The sequence below is a fragment of the Anas platyrhynchos genome, chromosome 31 (assembly GCF_047663525.1).
Source record: "Anas platyrhynchos isolate ZD024472 breed Pekin duck chromosome 31, IASCAAS_PekinDuck_T2T, whole genome shotgun sequence".
Classification (NCBI taxonomy): Eukaryota; Metazoa; Chordata; class Aves; order Anseriformes; family Anatidae; genus Anas; species Anas platyrhynchos.
This window is the reverse complement of record NC_092617.1, coordinates 4,937,292-4,954,757: the sequence shown is the minus strand read 5'-3', so window position 1 is coordinate 4,954,757 and position 17,466 is coordinate 4,937,292. Positions and strand designations below refer to the sequence as shown.

At 48.0% G+C, this 17,466-nt stretch overlaps 1 protein-coding gene across 1 annotated transcript; it reads right to left on the bottom strand.

The window, feature by feature from the left end:
- Nucleotides 1–5,167: 5,167 nt before the first annotated feature.
- On the bottom strand, nt 5,168–6,103 carry LOC113841122 (olfactory receptor 14J1-like). The gene has a single exon (XM_027447842.3). It carries the CDS (start codon nt 6,101–6,103, stop codon nt 5,168–5,170), a length of 936 nt encoding a protein of 311 aa, XP_027303643.2.
- Between the last annotated feature and the right edge of the window lie 11,363 nt (nt 6,104–17,466).

Genomic DNA, 17,466 nt, shown 5'->3' with positions numbered 1-17,466 from the left:
GGTTGAGATAACGACAGATCTCACCAGAGTGTGTTAAGCTAAAATTGGTATAACTATTAGACCTCCTTAATAGTTGCTAGTCACAATGCTGATTGCTTTAATATCAAGTCTGCTGCACCTGTTTTCCAAACTGAGTTTTATTACACGTTACTTTTTGTATGTGTTCCCTGTCATGCTGTTTATCCTTTCTGGGCCCTGGTTTAAGATTGTTATGGTATTGTGAGGTGTAACAGTGGCTTATGAGACGATGAAATTTCTGGTCATGACCCTAACCTGGTATTTGTACTCAGCACTGTCATCGACTCTATACTTTGGAAACCATATCTCAGAAACTATTAGCAATTACACCTATTGCCTTTATTTTTATTTATTTATTTATTTATTTTTGTTGTTGTCAGGGAACCAATCTGTGGAGGGGGAAGAAGGAGACATTTTTTCCTACTCATTCAACCTTCCTTTCTCCTTCACCTCCCTCTTATCCTCCGAGCTTGGTACGATAGTTCTCCAAGATGTTTAATATCCTTGGGACACCCAGACTAGCATGTTCGTGTTGTTATGTCTCCTGAATGTGCTTCAGGTTTTGTTTAAGGTTAAACAACCACTTAGGAATTTTATCCAGAGATCTGTCCTGAGGCGGGACACTTGTGAGTGGCAGGGAGTGTGGGAGGATACGGGCAGGTTTCTAGAGCAGTGGGCACCTCCAGTGTTTTGGAAATTCTCCCCTGAACAACTGCAAAATCCTAAAAAATGGGTAGAATGCTTGAAAAAAGGGTGTCATGACTCTGGCAGTTCCAAAGTGACACAAATCACTGGAGTGTGCTGGGGTCTGGCCCATGCCTATCGAGCTGCAGCTGATACTACTACCAACTTAGTGACAGACCCTGCAGCCACTCCAAGTCCTGTGACAGACCCAACGGCCACTCCGACCACTATGATGGACCCTGCAGCCGCTCCAGCTCCTGCTCCTGCAGCTGCTCCGGCTCCTGTGGCTGGGTCAGAGAAAGGAGCTGCAGCAGTGCAAGTAGCCCCTGCAGAGAATATTCCATGTCAGTTCTGTATATGGTGGTGCCTATAGCACTGAACCCCCTCATCTACAGCATGAGGAACCAGGAGCTCGAGGAAACCTTGTGGAAACTCTTTGGAGACATCCTACTTTGGCACCAATAATGTGCCTATAAAACGAACAGGTTTTCTGAAAAACCTCTTCATACAACAGCTTGTAATTCTTCTATTATTTTTAAAATTATTTCTTAAACTTGTCATTTTGACTGAATTCTACTCTTGTCTTCCTGCCTACTAATTATTTATTGTCTGTCACCCAATCATCTAATATACCTACAGAACTGGGTTCTCTGTGGATAAATAGAATAAAGAAGCTGTGAACTTTGTGGGTGTCAGCTGCCACCTCTTCCCATCTCCTCTGGATTTAGGGGAGCAGCCCCAGCACACAGGAGGGGCTCAGGGACTAGAGCCCAGCTGCCACATGCAGAAGCAGCCCCGGTGGCCGTTGGGGCTGCCCCTCCCTGCCCGCTGGGCTCTGCCTCTCTGCTGCCTTCGGGTCGGGGCTGCTGCTTCCCTGGAGCCATGGCCATGGCCAGCAGCAGGACGTGGCCTTTTCCCTGCTGCTCTCTTTTGGCTTCCACATTGTGCTTCTTTTTTTCTGGGTAAGCCCTGATATCTCGTGTACCTTGGTGACAGTCCTGTTGTCTCTGCAGTGGCATCCCTGTGGCTGCAGGCAGCAGCAGGCACTGTGCAGCCCTGGGTCACAGCTGCCTCCCTGCTAGCACCACAGTAGCAAGAGGGTCTTGCTCAGGGCAAACCCAGGACCCTGGACACCTCTTCCTAATGTGCTATCAGAAATAGAGCCAAGAGGTTGCTCTCTGCTCTTCTGTTTATTGTTTTTTTTCATGGAGTGAGAGACAGAGGCTGAGAGTCCCAGAGTGGTCCCTGAGGAACCAAGCGCTAAGCCAAGAACTTCCTTTGTGGCAGCACATGCCCAAATAGACAACACTGCCCACTGCAGTGGGGCAGATGGCCAATGCCAGCTTGGAGAGGAATCTGGATCTGCCAGGAAATGTCAGGGGATCTGCAGGGACAAGGTGCTCAGTGGGTGTGTTGGATCTGTCTGAGCTGGAGTCACCTTTCCCTGCAGCAGCCCGCACAGTGCTGTGCTCTGCACTCGTAGCTGGAACAGCACTGATATCACTCCAGTGCTGTGTCTATTGCTGCGTAGTGCTGGCACAGCATCACGACTCCTTCCAAGCCCCCAAGAGCCAGCAGGCTGGGGGTGGGCAAGTTTTGGGGAGGGGACATTGCCAGGGCAGCTGACCTAAACCAACCAAAGGGATATTCCATAACACCTGATATCACACTCAGCAATTAAAGGGGGGGCTCTCGTGGGGGAGGGGGCTGTTCCTCCTGAACAACCACTACGCGTTTGAGGCCCTGCTTCCCAGGACGTGGCCTAACATCGCTTGTTGATGGGAATTAGAGAATATTTTTTTCCCTCTCTCTGTGCTTCCTCACAGACTTATTGTTTCTTTTGTTTCTTTTTTTTCCCTCCCCATTCCCTTTCCGTTTAATTAAACCTTCCTCATCTCAAACCTCAAGTTCTCTGTGTTGTATTTTCTCCCCCTTCCTCTTTGAGGAGAGAGGGAGTGTGAGAGCAGTTGTGGTGAAGCTCGGCTGCCCACCTGAGTAAAACCACCACAGGCCACCAGGTTTGTCAGGCACGATCTGCCCCTAGTGAAGCTATGTTGGCTGTCACCAACAGCCACCAGTTTGCTGTCCCCACCAGTCCAAAAAGCAGGGTAATGTGTTAAGTCAGAGAGAGGCATTTGAAATGAACCTGTGGAAGGAGGGTGACAGAAATCTCATGGGAACGCTGGGGGTAATTACTGGAGTTCTGCACAGAGAATGTCGGGGGTCTGTGAGGTGCCAACATCTGAACTGGCCTCGTGCACTGCTCATCTACACTGGGCTGTTCAGAGACACGAGTCCCTGCCTTACACACACACAGGCAATGCACTGCAGCACTTGCAGGTCCCTCTGGCTCCTGCAGCCACTGGCAGAGGCTGGGAGGCACCTCAGCATTGCAGTGCATCGCCTTCCTCTGAGATGCCCCATAGCATGAGGAATGGGCACAGGGACCCCGGAGGCTCAAGGAAGCACATCACAGAGCTGCATTCAGCTCTTGCACTTTGGCCTGCAGTCCCAGCATAGCCACACAGCAATACTGGACCAAGCTCCAGGAGCAGCCAGGCCTTACACCGCCAGCAGGGCTCAGCAGGAGAGGGTGGCAGTGGTAGGAGAACAGCTCTGCATGCACCAGGTCCTGGTGCTCTAGGGCTGGACTACTGGGCCGTGACTCTTTTCTTCTGCCTCCTGCACACGGGCACTGCCTCTGCAGCCACAGAAAAGACCTCAGAGGAAGGACATAAAACAAAAAGGCACTTCAATTAATTTAAATACACAAGCAAAATAAAGAATAATATTTCTCTGTGGACAACATTTGATAAAGTACAATGGGAAAAAACACAACAACACAAGACCCACAGGCTTCGCCAATCACGAGTAACATTACGAGTGATTTACCGAAGAAGGCAGGCAATATATTTGTAGTGGGTTTACATGGCAAGTTTTTGGTAGCAGGGGGCCGTAGTGGTGGTTTCTGTGAGAAGGATCTAGAAGCTGCCCCATGTTTGGGAAGGGCCCCACTGCTTTCCAGAGCTGAGCCAATAAGCCATGTTGTTTTGCGCCTCTGTGAGAGCAGATTTAAGACAGGGAAAAAAAACCACTGCGCCACACAGCAGCTGGGAAAGTGAAAGGAGTGAGGAACGGCCTTGCAGGCACCAAGGTCAGTGCAGAAGGAGGGGGAGAGGTGCTCCAGGCGCCGGAGCAGAAGTCCCCTGCGGCCTGTGGTGAGGACCATGGTGAAGCAGGATGTCCCCCTGCAGCCCATGGAGTACCATGGTGGAACAGGGTTCCACGCTGCAGCCCGTGGAAGAGACCACGGTGGAGCAGGTGGCCCTGCACCGATGGAGGCTGCCGCCTGTGGAAGACCCCTGCCGGAGCAGATTCTGGGCTGGACCTGTAGCCCGTGGAGAGGAGCCCACGCAGGAGCAGGTGACCTGGCAGGAGCTGCTGCCTGTGGGGGAGCCAGGTTGGAGCAGTTTGCTCCTGAGGGATGGACCCCGTGGTACAGACCCATATCTGGAACAGTTCTGGAAGAGCTGTTGCCTGTGGGAAGCCCACGCCGGATCAGTTCATCAAGGACTGCATCCCGTGGGAGGGACCCCACAGCACAGGGGACGAGAGTGACCAAGAAGGAGCGGCAGAGAAGAAGTGCTGTAGGCTGACCATAACCCCCATTCCCCCGTTCCCCTGCGCCGCTCAGGGGGAGGAGGTGGAAGAGGGTGGATCGGGGGGAAGGTGCTTTTGGTTTCTTTCCTTTGTTTCTCACTTCTCTAGCTTGTTAGTAATGAGCAATAAATCTTACTATCTCCTTATGCTGAGTCTGTTTTGCCCATTACAATAATTACTGAGTGATTTTCTCATCCTTATCTCAACCTTTGAGCCCTTTTCACATATTTTCTCCCCATTCCTCTTTGAGGAGGGGGAGTGAGAGAGCAGCTGTGGTGGAGCTCGGCTGCCCACTCGAGTGGAACCATGACACCCTGCTATAGAGACGACAGGACTGTCACCTAGATCCACAAGGTCGAATCCAAATACACTGCTCCTAACCGTGGCAGCTGGGCTCCTGGACCTGAGCCCCTCCTGGATGCTGGGGCTGCTTCCCCAGCTCCAGAGGAGATGGGAAGAGAAGGATACTGAGACCTATGAAATTCCACTGACATCTTTACTGTCTTTCTCTACCAAGGAAGCCTGGTTCTGTATGTACATTAGATGATGTGGTCAAACCTTACACAAGATGTAACATTCAGAATGCTAAGAATGAGATTAATAAAAACAAAATGAAATGTAGTTCAAATACTAACAAAGAAATATAATTTAAGAAATGTTGTATCATTTTCCCAAATACCCTTTGATTTCTGTTAGGATTACTATTAATGACAAACTTAGGAATACACTAGTAACAATAAAAATGATATGATATAATATGAATCAAAATATTTGCATATTATTAAGTACAGATCTTCTGAACACATCATGGTTGCTTAAGAGGCATGTATGGAAACATTTTCCTCACTGTATCCTTGAGCTCCTGGTTCCTCATGCTGTAGATGAGGGGGTTCACTGCTGGAGGCACCACTGAGTAGAGAAGTGTGACCACCAGGTCCAGGGATGGCGAGGAAATAGAGGGCGGCTTCAGGTTGGCAAACACAGCAGTGCTGACAAACAGAGAAACTACGGCCAGATGAGGGAGGCACGTGGAAAAGGCTTTGTGCCGGCCCTGCTCAGAGGGCATCCTCAGCACTGCCCTGAAGATCTCCACATAGGACAGCACAATGAAGACAAAACAACCAAAGACTAAAGAAACATTAAGCACAAGAGCCCAGACTTCTCTGAGGTAGGCATCTGAGCAGGAGAGCTTGAGGATGTGGGGGATTTCACAGAAGAACTGGTCCACAGCATTGCCTTGGCAGAGGGGCAGGGAAAATGTAATGGTCGTGTGCAGAACAGCATTGAGAAAGCCACTGCCCCAGGCAGCTGCTGCCATCTGGGCACAAGCTCTGCTGCCCAGGAGGCTCCCGTAGTGCAGGGGCTTGCAGATGGCAACGTAGCGGTCGTAGGCCATGATGGTTAGAATTGAATACTCTGAACCAAAGAAGAAGACAAAAAAGAGAACTTGAGCAGCACAACCTTGATAGGAGATGGCCCTGTTGTCCCAGAGGGCATTGGCCATGGCTTTGGGCAGAGTGGTGGAGATACAGCCCAGGTCGAGGAGGGCGAGGTTGAGGAGGAAGAAGTACATGGGGGTGTGGCGGCGGTGGTGGCAGGCTACGGCGCTGAGGATGAGGCCATTGCCCAGGAGGGCAGCCAGGTAGATGGCCAGGAAGAGCGCGAAGTGCAGGAGCTGCAGCTCCCGCGTGTCTGCGAATGCCAGCAGGAGGAACTCACTGACTGAACTGCTGTTGGGCATTTGCTGACATTAAGCAGAGCCTCCTGTTGAAGATGACAATGCAGATCAAAGTTAGAACAGACTTAAATGAGGAAAACCTATTCCCTGTCTTAGCACACACCCCAGGCGATCTTCTCTCTTTACAGGAGAACCTGCCAGAATCTCATTGTTTCCATTCTGATCTCTCTGTGCAATGCTCTGGGATTCTCAGTCTCCTGTACAATCCTGAGAACACATTAACCTCAAACTTGCCTCTTCTGCAGTGCAGGAATCGGAAATCACAGAACCAAAAAAAAAAAAAAAAAAGCCTTCTCCTTCAGATAAACAAAGCCTCAATCTTCTTGTGGAAATGACACCTTATAAATGCCATTCTCTAAAGCATCTTCCACTCCTTTCTGGAGAAACAGAGAGACCCAGCCTGACAGATGCTATCAGCTATTGGATGTGCCAGCTGTAGAAGACCCCTCTGGCAACCCCACCTGCAGTGCCCTGCTGCCAGAGCCTCACGGTGCCAAGAGCCTGCAGATGTGTCCTGCCACACGCTGCCCTCTGTTGCTGTGCTCCTCAGTGCCTCCAAGCCCTCTCTCCTTCTGTCCTCTCTGTGTGCCAGCTGCAGTCAGAGCCTCCAGCCCTGCTGCGCTGTGCAGAGGAGCTGCTCCTGGGCACAGCTGTCTCTCTGCAGCGCTTACCAGGAGCTCCCCTTGGGCCCAGGAGCCCGTCCCAGCTCAGCAGCACAGCACCCGACCATGGCATCGCTTGCTCTGTGCCCTTGGGCTCCCTCGAGGTGTCCCCAAGGCCTCAGGGCTGACAGCTCCCCAAGGCAGCAGGCTCTCTGCTGAGGTGTGGTGTTCAAATCAGACTGAAGACATCACTGACTGCTTCTCTCTGTAGATGTCAGAGACTGATTTTTTAAAGTGTGATTTGTGCTGTTGGACTGTGGTTATCAAATATGAGTACAAATGTTTCCCACCCTTAACCCCTATTCTGTTCCCACTGCATGGCAGGACACTTCAGCCACGACTGCCAGGGATCATTTCACCCCTCTGAATGTGTTCTAACAAGAGAGGGGGAACTGAATGCTCTAAAAGGGTTTCCATAAAGGAAATGGGACACTAAACAGCATTTGTTGAGTTTTCCCAGTAATCCACATGGAAGATCCTCTACCCGTACACAAATCTCTTCTTTCTCTCTCATATGACCAGTATGGTGACTGGGATGTGGAACACCCTCATCACTGTTCCTGTGCCTAACACCAAACACCTGCAGATGCCCATCGCCTTCTTCCTGGGGGAGAGTTGTCCTTGCACAGCTCCAGCACCCTGCGCCAGATGCTGGCCAGCTTCCTGGTTGGGGACAGCACCCTCTTTGCTCACAGAGGTGGCAGCACTCTCAGCTGCACCTTCTGCATGACTGCAGTGCTTCCTACTGGGGTCATGTCCTACGGTCAGCCCTGGGCTGTATGCCATCCCTGTTCTCTGCAAGGCTCGAGAACTGGAAGGCCTGAATCCAGAAGGCAGCTGTACCTGAACCAGGGGAATTTCTCTCATGTACAGGAATTATTTCTCTTCCTCCCAGCTCCAGCTCTGTGGCCCCAGTGTCGTAGACACCTTCTGTGTTTTTGCCCCATTGCTGGAGCTGTCCTGCAGTGCCAAGGTGATATTCACAGTCTTTGATTTCATAATCTACATTTTGGATCCAATCTTCCTCTTCCCTCATGCAGTTTTCAGGTGTGTGTGTGTCCTGTATTGGCAGGCCAAGGCCTTATCCACCTGCTCCTCTGTCCTCACGAGTGTCATTGTTTTCTATGATACTGCCATCATGGTCTGAGAGAAGCCCAAATACAGCCCTCCTCAGAGATCTTAATGAAGCCCTTTCCTAAACCACCATCCTCCCAGTCAGTCCTCACGTTGCCTAGAGGTGGTACGGGAAGGGTGAGAGAGGTTCAAGTGGATCTGCAGATGTCATCGTAAGACCTATCTCAAGACCTTGGAAAGGACAGATGGATCAAAGACATTCCTCAGAACTTGGAAATGACAGATGTCAAACTCATCTGCTAATAGGAAGGCAAGCAGAAGGATGATAAAGCCTAACCAAGGAATAAAATGCCAACCTTAACCTTAACCTCCAAACCAGACCTAAACTGAAGTCCTCAAAGCTTGCCCTTATCCTATACCTTGAGCAGGATCCTTAAGCAGAACACCAATCTCTCCCTTGATGATTTGCTGTTCCCTTGACCCTGGAGGGTGACCTCTAATCCCTAAACATTAATCTGATCATCTAACCCCCAAAGCCCTCCACCATGTACCCAGCACATCTCAGCTTCAACCTCACTCCTACCCCTAATTTCATCTGTTTGTCTCCGTGGGGCCGGGCAGGGACTGTGAGGTCCTGCAGCAGTCCCATGGCATTGGAAGAGGCATGTGAGGTGACAGGTATGTGATCAGATCACAGGCCACAAGGAGGAGCTGGCTGGGAATGCTGGGATGAAGTCAGGTGTGCCTCAGGATCTGCTGGGCCTGCAGGAGGCACATGTCTGGGAAGGAGGCTGGGAAGCCACTTCTATCTGTGGAGCTGACGGACCTACAGGAGGAATGTGGCACAGATAGGGACCGTATAAGGCAGAAGTATGCACATGGCATTGACGATGATGGTGAGGCACCTTCTGTTCTGGTCAGGTGAAGGAAGGTTGATGACATGGGAGTCATGCTTGAGGTAGAGCTAGTGAGACCATAGAATCAGAGAATGGCTCCTATTGGAAGGGATCTTAGAGGCATCTAGTTCCAAGCCCCGGTCCATGGACACCATTAGCAGGGATGCCCCCCATGAGATCAGGTAGCCCAGGGCCTCATCTCACATGCTCTTGATCAGTTCCAAGGATGGGGCATCCCTAAGGTCTCTCAGCAACCTGTTCCAGTGCCTCACCTCCCTCTGAGTGAAGTTTCCTCCTAAACTCTAGTCCAAATCTCCAGTCTTTTACTTTTAACCATTCCACCTTGTCCTGTCATACGATTGAGCAAAGAGTCACTCTCCATCTTTTTAAGAAGTCCCCTTTAAGTACTGAAAGGCCACAAAGAGGTCACCCTGGAGCCTTCTCTTCTGTAGAATGATCTGCCACCAAGTATGATGGAGAGAGGCTTGGCAACTACATCAGCCAGTTCCCTCAGGACCCTGGGATGCAAGTCATCAGGCCCCCTAGACATGTACCTGTTTAGTGTCATCAGGTGGTCTTGGACCTGCTCTTCACTCTCACCAGGTGGGACTTTTCACCCCCAGCCTCCATCTACAGGTTCAGGGAAAGGAAAGACTTGGGAAGCCTGACCGGCAGGGAAGATTGAGGAAAAGACGTTGTTGAGTCCCTCAGCCTTCTCCATGTCTGTCATTACCAGTGCACCCTTCTCATCCATCAGAGGGGGTACATTCTCCTTGGCCATTCTTTTCTGAGCAGTGTATCTGTAAAATCCCTTCCTATTATTCCTTGAATCCATTGAGAAGATCAGTTCCATCTGTGCCTTAACTTTCCTTATTCCATCTCTGAATATCCAAAACTAAAACATGCATAAGAAAACAATAACCCTGATTCCATAGAAGCCATTCTGGGAATGAAACATGTAGGTAGGAAACACAGTTCTGTGGAGGTGCAGAACTGATGGGCACATTGTACAGGATGCTCCTAAGGATCTTTGTGTCCTTTTCTCTTCTAACTACCATGCCAGTAGTGTCTGAGGAATGGAGAAGCCAACAGAGGTGAGACAGATACCCTGCGATCATGGATGTTATCAGAAGGCTGATCCCAATAAGATATGGGGAGATCAAGAGCAGCCTGGACAAGAGAGATATGATATTTCGGGGTGGGAAGAAGAGCTTGGCCAACAGAAACTTATGATTTCATAGAAGTAGGAGGGTTTATGTAACGTGGATGCTGTTGTTATAAATGGCTCAGGATTCAAATTAGGATTAAATAAAAAAATAGGATTTATTAAAAGAATATAAAGGAATAGAGGTAAGCAAACAGCACTGGGTGCACCGGGAGTCTCTGCTCCACCAGGACGCACACCAGTTACATCAAGCAGCTGATTTTTATGCACCTAGACTAATACATATTCATTACTACTTCTAAAAAAGTAGATTATTATAATTAGCTTCCGGGGTCCAGTTCCTCCTACTGGAGCATGCGCATCAGTCTCCTCTGGGGGTCTTTAGGGGTCTTTCATGCTGAAGGCTCGTAGTCTTCCTCTCACCCTTTGTACTTACTTGGCACTATTCCGAGTTTATGGAACACTCTCTGTACACTCTCCACAGGTCTTGTCTCCCAACCGTCCTTCAGCTTCTTTTTCCTTCCTCTTAATCTCTTGGCCCCCCTGGCCAGATACCAAGGATCCTCATAGTATCCCATAACAGTCACTAGTTGTTATCAGTTGTTCTGAAACTCCCAGACATCAAACACAAACAGCTTTCTTATTTGACGCTTCACGAGTACTTAAAACATTCTTCCCCAGCCATTCACAGACACATCTATAGCAGTGTTAAGTTAATCTCGAAGAAGACAGGAAAAAAGGCTGTAACTGTTAGAACTAGAAGTCCGGAATAACAAAAGCAAACAGGTTCATAAATTTAAGGAGTGTTTTCTGAAGACGTGATAAATTGACTGGAATGAGGGGGAGACTGGGACACACTGCATCTGTGGTTCAAGAACTAAATTGCCAGTGCAGGGCCCAGGCAGACAGGATTCAAACAGAATTATTCTTTATGGACACGAATTTATGGACACGAATTTATGGACACGAATTAGAATTGTTAAAACATTCCTCACAATCCCTTATCTTCTTTTTAATATCCCCAATTCGTGTCTCTTCTGTTATTAATAATTGGATTTCATCAGTTTGTTCTTGGAGGGTCCAATTCTTAAGCATCATAATTGACATATTCTCTTCTTTTTTTTTAAATGAAGTTATTACCAATGTACTATTTATCACCCGGTGTATTAATAATGTAAGACAAGGTATCATACAAGGTATAAACAATAACATCTTTACACCACATAACAATAAAAATAACACTCTTTTAACCCATGGTCCACCAGGCAGCCATGAAAATAAAAATAAATGAAAATAAATGAAAATAAATCCCATTCCATATCCTTCCAGGTTTGTGTTGCTCGCTCACCTCCCCCCTCTCCTTCTCTGGGATGGGAGAGAGAAATGGGAAAGTGAAGCCTGTGAGTTGAGATAAAAACAAGAAGATAATAACAATAATAATAATAACAATAATGATTATAATAGTACTACTAGTAATAATGTGTACGAAACAAGTGATGCACAATGCAATTGCTCACCACCTGCTGTCCGATGCCCAACCTAACCCCGAGCAGTCCGGCCCTCCTCCCAGCCTGCCTGCTGACAGGACAGTGAGAAGCTGAATTTAGCTTGGTCCTTGGCTTGATGTAAGCACTGCTCTGTAACAATTAAAAACAATTAAAACATCAGCATATTATTAACATTCTTCTCATCCTAAACCAGAACATAACTTTCTATCAGCTACTAGGAAGAAACACCCTTTTTATCAATTTTTAAACAGCAATTACTAAAGCTAATTTTTCCACAGACTTCTCCTTCTTGTGCTAGTAAATAATCCAAAGCTAGGCTATTTTGATACAAAGCAGTTCTCATCATTTATAACTATTTCTATTACAGCTAATAACCTAATTATTCTATTAAGTATATATACTGGGGTCCTATAGTCCCAGGATCTGTCTTCTGCCCACGTATCTGGATCATAATAGGCAAACACCTTCAGGGTTGATTCAGGCTTGTGTTACCATTCGGCCTGTCAGGGTGATCCAGCTCCTGGAAAACGAATCACAAATTTATATAGGTTAAAAAAAAGGTTCTTATGTTATTTTCTCAGGACAACCTGACCTTAGTGTGGGAGAAGTCCAGTCGAGGCCCTCTCACTCGGCAGTCAATACCCATAGGGGTTGCCTCCCTTGGTAGACCATACACACCGCAGTGGAGGGTCCTGCCCTGGTCTTGCCTTCTCCCTTTCCTCCCTTCAGGCTTGTCCCCTTTATTTGGCATCCTTAATTCATGCACAGCCTCGTTGCCAGAATATTAGTTCTTCCTTAGCTTGAGTTTCAGTTTCCCAGGAGCGGACTCAACCCTCCAAGTTTCAGCAGTTACTGGTCCTTTTATTCCGGATGCATGGGTCCCTTTCTGCGGTTCTTACAGCTGTTTCAGTAGTCAGTAAAACAAGGTACAGTCCCTCACACCGAGGGTTCAGTGATTCTTCCTTCCCGTGGCTGCTTGTTGAAACACTTCCTTTTTTATCTTCTGACAAGTTAAATAACAGTTATCTAATTTGCTTTGCTGTATGGCCCTTTCCAGGTTCCTGTAGCAGGATTCATCTGATAGCCTTTCAGGTTGATACAGATTTGACTACAGATACCAGGGTTTTGGCATTCATCACTATCTCCACAGTTTCCCAGCTGGACAGTCACATTCATTTATGTTGCATTCCTTCAGGGGCATCACCCCAGTCCTTGCAGTCTCTCTGCTGGTTACACACTTTATTGATATCTATGCACACAAAGTCAGATTCAGTACACATCTTCTTCACACAAGCACTCTCATCACTGCCATCTGAGCAGTCTTCACATTTTACTCTAGCACCGTTGGCAGCAGTGCACAGTCAGGCGAAGGCGAGCAGCAGGCAGAGCGCCCCGCACCGTCACCTGTATCACTTATACTACTCCTATTACCCATGCTGTTAGTGTCAGTGGCATCCTCCTTGTACCGTTTCTGTCTTTGTCTCCCCCCTTTTCTTTTTGTCACTGGCCATTCACCACAAATGGATGAGACACATGATTACTAGTTAGGAAAGAGAGTGTAACGTCTGCTATACGGCTGCAGGCAGTGCCAGCTGCAACCTTAGGTTTGTGAAAGAGCCTGCCGGTGGTCGTTTGGCAGTGTAATCTGCATCTCTGCCCTGCAATAGAGCTAAGTCGTCATTAGTAATAGTTATAACACCGATCTGGGGACTAATAGTCTTTTTTTGCATTGCAAGATAAACCTTTTATAAAAAGAACGCTAGAGTGAAGCAGCACAGCCGCTGCCGCTGCCTCCATGGTTACGTCAGACAGGCTGCAGGGTCCTGATGTCCGTCCCTCTGCTCTGTGCTGACTCGCCTCACGGTGAGGGTCAGCTACCAGTGTCCACTGACGCCTCTGGTCTCCCGTAGCAACTCGATCTCGGATGTTCCGCAATTACTTCAATTTCCCTGCATTTTGCAGCTTCTGTCAGGTCTATTCTGTGTCTCTCAGAGCCATCTGTGGCTCTGCAGCGTCTCTCAGGGCTCTCTCCGTCCAGCGGTAGTTCCCTCCGTAGTGTCTCAGCTCTCCGGGCGCCGCTCCAGTCTCTCGGCGCCGCTCTGGTCTCTCAGCCTGTTCAGGTCTCAGCGAGTCCAGGTCTCGGCCTGTGCGGGCCTCATATGTTGCAGGAAGCATGTCATATCATGCTCCTGCCTTTTTCTTGTCACAGTCAAAACATTTAAGAGCAAAAATAGGATACACAAGATACACAGGATACACCGGGCCCATATATTAGGCACCACCACTCAAAACTTGGATAAAACAGCACTTCTTTTCAGTCTGTCAAGCACTTCGTTCGTCTCTGCCCACTCCCTTGCAGAGAGTACGGAACCAGGGATCGGAACTCTGCACTCGCTTTGCAGCAACGCTGCGTCTCACTCACACAGCACAATCGCACACAGAGGCCTCAAGCACATCTCATTCATACCACAGGAATATAATTTAGAATGATAACCAACCAAATAAGTATTGTCTCTGACTGTGTTCTTCGTGAAGTGACTTGTAACACTTTGTTTCAAACCCTTACATTTACACAAATACTTTCAACACAAAATACATACATAAAAACACATACAATTATTAACACTCCAGTTAGTATCCCTCCAGCAGCTGAAAACATACCGTTTGTCTGCAGTTTCAGGAGATCCTTGCTCCTGCGGTGAGCAGCTGAGAGTGGAGTCCCCTCTGAGCAAAAACACTCAGGGTGCACCTAGGGGCGTCCACGCTGCAGCCGATCCCGCAGCCGAGCAGAGTGCCTCCTGCCTGGCTCACCAAAATGACTCACAGAAAGCTGACTCCACAATCAGTAAGATTGTAAAGTAGGTATGTTTACTCAGTTCCGTGCAGCACGGGGTGGGTAGTCCCACCAAAGTCGTGCAGGCCTAACGTGACAAATTGCTTTAGTAAAAAGTTACATATACATGAACATTCCTATACATATGCATAACCTGTCCCTTTATGAACAGTCCTCCTTATTTTAGACCCCTTGGTTAAAGTCTGAACCATGAGGTTGTTTTTGATCTGGTTCTCGGTGTCCGAGAGGCTTCTGTTATCTGGTGGTATAAGTGCAGCACAGCACAGTAGCACATATTCATTCTTAATCAATTGCTCTCTAAATTCTAATTCCAATGTTTCAGCTTGCTCTTTTCCGGATCCACAGGTATTCTACTATTAATGTTCAAAGCCTGACAGACCCCGTCCTCCGTGGATCAAAATACATGGGGTCTTAAGGGTTCTTTTGGTCATTCTATCATATAATACTGGATTATTTTTAATTTACTCTTTAATTTTCTGGGGCCCCTATTGTTCCAATTTCTAATCATTATTCATAATGGACTTTTTGGTCATATATCTGGTAATTTGCTCCCTTTCTGGTCCTTGGTCTTCGATTTTATCTGACCCATCCAGGAATTTTACTAGTGGCAATTCCCACAGCCCTTGGCTGCCCAGTGAGAGTGTCTTGCAGGGGGTTTAGGACCTATCACCCACCCACTCTTCTCACCAGTCCAGCCCCCCCGACAGGAGATTAGAACCAGTGAGAAAACAAAAAGACCTCCACGCTGACTTTAGAAGTCTCAGTTACACTCTCACACACAAAAACTGGCAACCGTACCCTTACCCAACCGGACGGTATCTTACGAATCAGTCGTCTTCGTCCAGACTCCAATCGGACGGTACCCACCAGCGTCTCTGCTGTCTTCGTCTGGGATTGAACCAGACGGTATCCAAACGACTGTCGTCTTCATCCGGTTCGATTCCGGACACCGGAATCCAACCGAACGGTATCCAAACGACTCTGTCATCTTCGTCCGGATCTTCGCGCGCAGAATTACGGGCAAAAAACAGCCGGCAACAAGGGAGCTCAAAAAAAATCAAATTCTTTGCTTACCTTTATTCAGGTTCAGGATGGCATTAGTCCCGATCTGACTCAAACAGGAGCCACCAAATGGTGGGGCGCCTCTCCTAGATTAAATCAGAATTCAGGAACTATAACCATCCCGGACGAGCCCCCAAATTGTTATAAATGGCTCAGGATTCAAATTAGGATTAAATAAAAAAATAGGATTTATTAAAAGAATATAAAGGAATAGAGGTAAGCAAACAGCGCTGGGTGCACCGGGAGTCTCCGCACCACCAGGACGCACACCAGTTACATCAAGCAGCTGATTTTTATGCTCCTAGACTAATATATATTCATTACTACTTCCAAAAAAAAAATAGATAATTATAATTATAATTATAATTAATTATAATTAATTATAATTTCTTCACAGAGAGGGTGGTTGCACACTGGAACAAGCTCCCCAGGGAAGTGGTCACTGCACCGAGCCTGTCTGAATTTAAGAAGAGATTGGACTGTGCACTTAGTCACATGGTCTGAACTTTTGGGTAGACCTGTGCGGTGTCAAGAGTTGGACTTGATGATCCTTAAGGGTCCCTTCCAACTCAGGATATTCTATGATTCTATGATTCTATAATTAGCTTCCAGGGTCCAGTCCCTCCTACTGGAGCATGCGCATCAGTCTCCTCTGGGGGTCTCTAGGGGTCTTTCATGATGAAGGCTCGTAGTCTTCCTCTCACCTTTGTACTCACTCGGCAGCATACCAAGTTTATAGAACATTTTCTGCAAGTCTTGTCTCCCAGCCGTCCTTCAGCTTCTTTTTCCTTCCTCTTAATCTCTCGGCCTCCTAGCCAGATACCAAAGATCCACATAGTATCCCATAACAGTCACTAGTTGTTATCAGTTGGTCTGAAACTCCCAGACATCAAACAGCTTTCTTATTTGACACTTCACGAGTAATTAAAACATTCTTCCCCAGCCATTCACAGACACATCTATAGCAGTGTTAAGTTAATCTCAAAGAAGACAGGAAAAAAGGCTGTAACTGTTAGAAATAGAAGTCCGGAATAACAAAAGCAAACAGGTTCATAAATTTAGGGAGTGTTTTCTGAAGACGTGATAAATTGAGTAGAATGAGGGGGAGACTGGGACACACTGCATCTGTGGTTCAAGAATTAAATTGCCAGTGCAGGGCCCAGAGGCAGACAGGACTGTTCTTTATGGACACGAATTGTTAACACATTCCTCACAAACCCCAAACATAAGGAATATCTAGTAACTCATCAATACCCACAAGCAGACCGCTGTGCTGCCAGTCTCTGAGAAACTGCTAGCTTGTCTTAGAAAGATGACGCCAATATTTACTGCTAAGCACCATGTTGTGTCCCATGTGGACTGTCTAGAGCTCAAGTGCTCAATCTGCTGTGAGCAGGCAGAGGAGAGCTCTGCAGCCCCTGTGCCACAGGCACCACAGCCCCCTCGCTCTGCAGAGCAGCACCACCAGTTGGGGTTCGGGCTGGGGCTGGGGCTGAGAGGGCGCTTCCCCTGAGTGCCTTCTATGCCACCTTTTGGCTCATGGCTTCTGGATACAAACAAGTTCTTCAGTCTGCACTAGGAGCTGAGAGACCGCCAACAGGCACGGGGCTGAAACATTGTCTGCAAGATCCCTCCTGCCCTAGCACCTCAAAGGACTGGCCCAGAACTGGCTCCTGTGTGTCAGAGAGGCTGGGAGCCCAGCAGGTGTGCCATGAGCTTGGAGGATCACAACCAGATCACTTCTACCTGGGCAGGTCCGGGCCCAAAAAGGGGGTGTTTTGTAGGTGTGGTATTATAAGCTCAGTGGTGCCTCAGAAACACTAAGTCCAGCAGGAAGCGAATGGTTGTTAAATGGCCTGTGAGGTGACTGCTTTCTGAAGTAGCTGACAGGTCACCCTTGACTCCTGGCTGGGATCTGTGCCTTTAGGCTCACATCTGCCAGTGTCCATGGTAAGGCAGCAGAAGGCACTTGCTGTGCATGTAGTTTCTGAGATCAGCTCCTTCTAAGTACCTGGTAGGCTGCATAGAGGAAGAGGTCTTGGATAGGGTTTGTCATGTCAGAGGTGTCAGCTTTTGCCTGAAGTCATCCTTTAGGACTGCTTTCAGTTTTCGACACAGAGGGGGCCACTGCCTCTAAGATGCTTG